Source organism: Lygodium microphyllum, chromosome 28, assembly GCF_053477565.2.
Source record: "Lygodium microphyllum isolate KBCC chromosome 28, Lygodium_microphyllum_v1.1.10, whole genome shotgun sequence".
Taxonomy (NCBI): Eukaryota; Viridiplantae; Streptophyta; class Polypodiopsida; order Schizaeales; family Lygodiaceae; genus Lygodium; species Lygodium microphyllum.
The window spans coordinates 119,595,847-119,599,549 of record NC_141162.1 but is presented as its reverse complement, the minus strand read 5'-3'; the positions used below and the strand labels follow the sequence as shown (position 1 = coordinate 119,599,549).

Genomic DNA, 3,703 nt, shown 5'->3' with positions numbered 1-3,703 from the left:
AAGAGCGTGTCAACAATGTTTTTTGTCGTGCTAATCCGCACCTGCTAAGGCCTTGTGACATCACAAATCAAGTAGCTAGCCAATACAGTAGGACATCTTAGGATAGCAAACAGGCACTTCATCACTATGACAAAGAGCATGTCAACAATGTTTTTTGCCGTGCTAATCCGCACCTGCTAAGGCCTTGTGACATCACAAATCAAGTAACTAGCCCATACAGTAGGGCATCTTAAGATAGCAAACAGGCAGACGATGTCGCTCACTGTTTCATGCAAAATCATGGTATAAATACGTTAATCTATCAATAACAGCTTCCATTTAATTAAGCACAAACAGAACATTCTGGACACTTGAAGTCTGGAACCCATTGCTTACAGTGCTCTTCTACCCAAAAAAGATGAAACTGCAAGCCATAGCAATTGCTACAGGATATGATTTCTCACAATCACTCAACCAGATGTCAAACTTCCAAAAAGGGCGAATTGCATTGAAGTGGATAATAAACTTATTGTTATAAAGATCATCAAATACAACTATAACCAACTGATAGCATCACAGGGGACCCTAACCAACTAGCTTCATAATGGAATTAACAAGTTCATTAGTTGTAATCAGGGGTTGAAAAGATTTCAATTCCCATACATCTGACTGAACATATCCACATGCCTACGTATAAGAAATCCAATGTCTAACTGGCAGTTCCAGCGTCCACATAGTTGTTCCTCCACAGCTCTCACCCAGTATCCAAAAACCACCAGTGTACTCTTTGGCAGCTATCAGCAGCAACTCCTAATATAGTCCATACATAAAAAGTTCTATGTTGCAGATCAAGATATTACAGGGGATGGAGGCACAACAGTCAACTTCTGATCCATGCACTACGATGCAAAGTATTGGTGAATCTAAAAGCACTTTCTGTGAACAATGGAAGGTCCAGATTCATCATACTCCGACTTTGCAATCCACATCTGCAAAAACCACACCAGGTTAGCTGATATTGCAAATTAAAGAGGGATAGATGAGATAAACACTTTACTACAATGCAATCCAGAAAAGCAACCTGCTGGAAAGTACTGAGTGAAGCTAGGATCGATCCTCCAATCCAGACGCTGTACTTTCTCTCTGGTGGAGCAACAACCTTGATTTTCATGCTGCTAGGAGCAAGTGCAGTTATCTCCTTGCTCATTCGATCAGCAATTCCAGGAAACATTGTTGATCCTCCACTAAGCACAATGTTTCCATACAAGTCCTTGCGTATATCAACATCACACTTCATGATAGAATTATATGTGGTCTCGTGAATACCAGGAGTCTCCATTCCAATTAATGAAGGCTGGAACAACACTTCAGGACATCTAAACCTCTCAGCACCAATTGTAATGACCTGACCATCAGGCAGCTCATAAGTTTTCTCCGAAGAAGAGTTGTTCTTTGACGTCTCCAGTTCCTGTTCAAAATCCAAAGCCACATATGCAAGCTTTTCTTTCATGTCCCGCACAATCTCCCGCTCAGCAGTAGTAGTGAATGAATAACCCCGCTCAGTAAGAATCTTCATCAGAGCATCAGTGAGATCACGACCAGCCAGATCAAGCCGCAGGATTGCATGAGGGAGAGCATAACCTTCATAGATGGGAACAGTGTGGGTGACACCATCCCCAGAATCAAGCACAATACCTGAACAGCCAAAAACGGATGAGCAAAGCACCACAAGCTGTGTAATAGAACTAGGCAAAGTAAGTCAGGAGTTCACCTGTAGTACGTCCACTCGCATACAGGGAAAGAACTGCCTGGATTGAAACATACATGGCTGGAACATTAAAGGTTTCAAACATAATCTGGGTCATCTTCTCCCTGTTTGCCTTGGGGTTTAAAGGGGCCTCTGTAAGTAAAACAGGATGTTCTTCAGGAGCTACTCGAAGCTCATTGTAGAATGTGTGGTGCCAGATCTTCTCCATATCATCCCAGTTTGTCACGATTCCATGCTCGATTGGGTACTTCAAGGTCAAAATACCACGCTTTGACTGAGCCTCATCACCAACATACGCATCTTTCTGCCCCATCCCAACCATTACACCAGTATGTCGAGGCCGACCAACAATGCTTGGAAATACTGCTCGAGGTGCATCATCTCCCGCAAAACCAGCCTTTCAGGCAGAAGAAAGGTCATTCTCAAAATCAGTATGCTCATATTACAGCAGCAAATAGGAAAGGTACAATGTGTAACTGAAGGAGTGATATCTGTCCCTTACCTTAACCATACCCGATCCATTATCACATACAAGAGGTTGCACATCATCAGCATCACCCATTTTTCACTGGTACAAGAAACCTGGAAAAAATAGTGCTGAATACATTCAAATGCCGACTGTAAATCCTAGCAGCATATGACAGAAAATAAAACTTCATCAATCCATTATAAAACTCAAACACGAGTCCATCACACAAACGCAGTGAGGCAGGCACGTCTCTAACAAGGAGGGCCTTTAGCCGATCTGAGAAAAGCCTTTAACCGATCTCTAGTAGGCGTTCTAGAGTGACAAAAGACTAAACAGGCATTCACGCAAAGAAACCAGTCTTCTTGACTTGCATGCATGCCACTCTAACAAACCCATCAGCTATATCAACTGTGAAGCAGACGACGCCTGAAGGAATACAATAAACATACATGAGAGTGCAAATGGCATTTTTTCTTAAGCGTATTATCTATCTCGACTGTAAAGCTGAGGACGCCTCAGGGAACGCGACAGAGACACCTAAAACCGCAGACGATCAGGCACATGACATAGCGACGAGCCACGGCCAACTAAATGCATCTAAGATCCGACAATTTTTCCGAAGAGAAGAGAAGCGATAATACAACTCAACTGGTGGCGATATGAAGAAGATCATCCATGTCCCAGGAAATGGACACAGACGACCAACAAGCATACATATTTTTCTATCAAACACATTAGCTATCACGACTGTGAAGCTGAGAAGGCCTCAGGGAAAGCGATAAAGACACATAGGACAGCAAATGATCGCGTACATGACATAACAACGAGCCATGGCCAAGTAAATGCATCTAAGATCCGCCAAAGAAGAAAAAAACTTGAAAAGGAGATCATCGATGTCTCAGGAAACAGATCCGAGAAACAGACAAGAAAAAGGCTTACCTTGGGGAAGAGGCGAGCCTTGGCAGAGAGCACGGCCGAGATCTACTCCTGCTGTCCGAGAAGAAACCCTAGCAGAAGGGAGAGACCACGCCCCAGAGAGGCAGGGAGAGAGCCTCAAGACTATGTAGCACAGGAGGGAGCCTCAAGACTATATGGCACGGGTATTCAATGAAGGGGAGAGTTGGGATCAACGGTTGAAAAGGTACCACACAATTGGAAGAGATCTGGGCTGTTGAAACGGACATCTATGCATTTTATCGGCGCAGCCAAAGTAAACTAGGCCAGAAAATCGGGAGTTTCTATTTGTTTTTAGAGATAGATCTTGGAATGGGTTATATTAAAGGCTATTGATGCAATTTGGCTTTATAGGTGCTACACTTTTAGTCCTTTAAAAATTCGAGGTCCTAGTAAACTAGGACAGATGTTTGTGGAATAGTTTTCGGCAAAAAGGCTCGCAGAACGTTTCATTCACGTTTCTGCAAATCTGGACGGGTTGGGAGGTTGAATACAAAGCAATAAGGTGAGCCTAAATGATTTATAATTTATGT

The 3,703-nt window shown here is 43.1% G+C and overlaps 1 protein-coding gene across 2 annotated transcripts; it reads right to left on the bottom strand.

Annotated features, from left to right (window-relative positions):
* Positions 1-458: 458 nt before the first annotated feature.
* LOC148011916 (actin-7-like) lies at positions 459-3,312 on the bottom strand. 2 transcript variants are annotated; one of them, XM_087669836.1, is made up of 5 exons: positions 3,156-3,312; positions 2,250-2,344; positions 1,751-2,144; positions 1,061-1,674; positions 459-968 (listed from the first exon to the last, which is right to left on the bottom strand). In XM_087669836.1, exons 2-5 carry the CDS (start codon positions 2,307-2,309, stop codon positions 903-905), a joined length of 1,134 nt encoding a protein of 377 aa, XP_087525962.1. In that variant the 5' UTR covers positions 2,310-2,344; positions 3,156-3,312; the 3' UTR covers positions 459-902. The 2 variants fall into 2 exon arrangements, with proteins under 2 accessions (XP_087525962.1, XP_087525961.1); XM_087669835.1 differs by having other exon boundaries at positions 2,250-2,329.
* Positions 3,313-3,703: the final 391 nt, after the last annotated feature.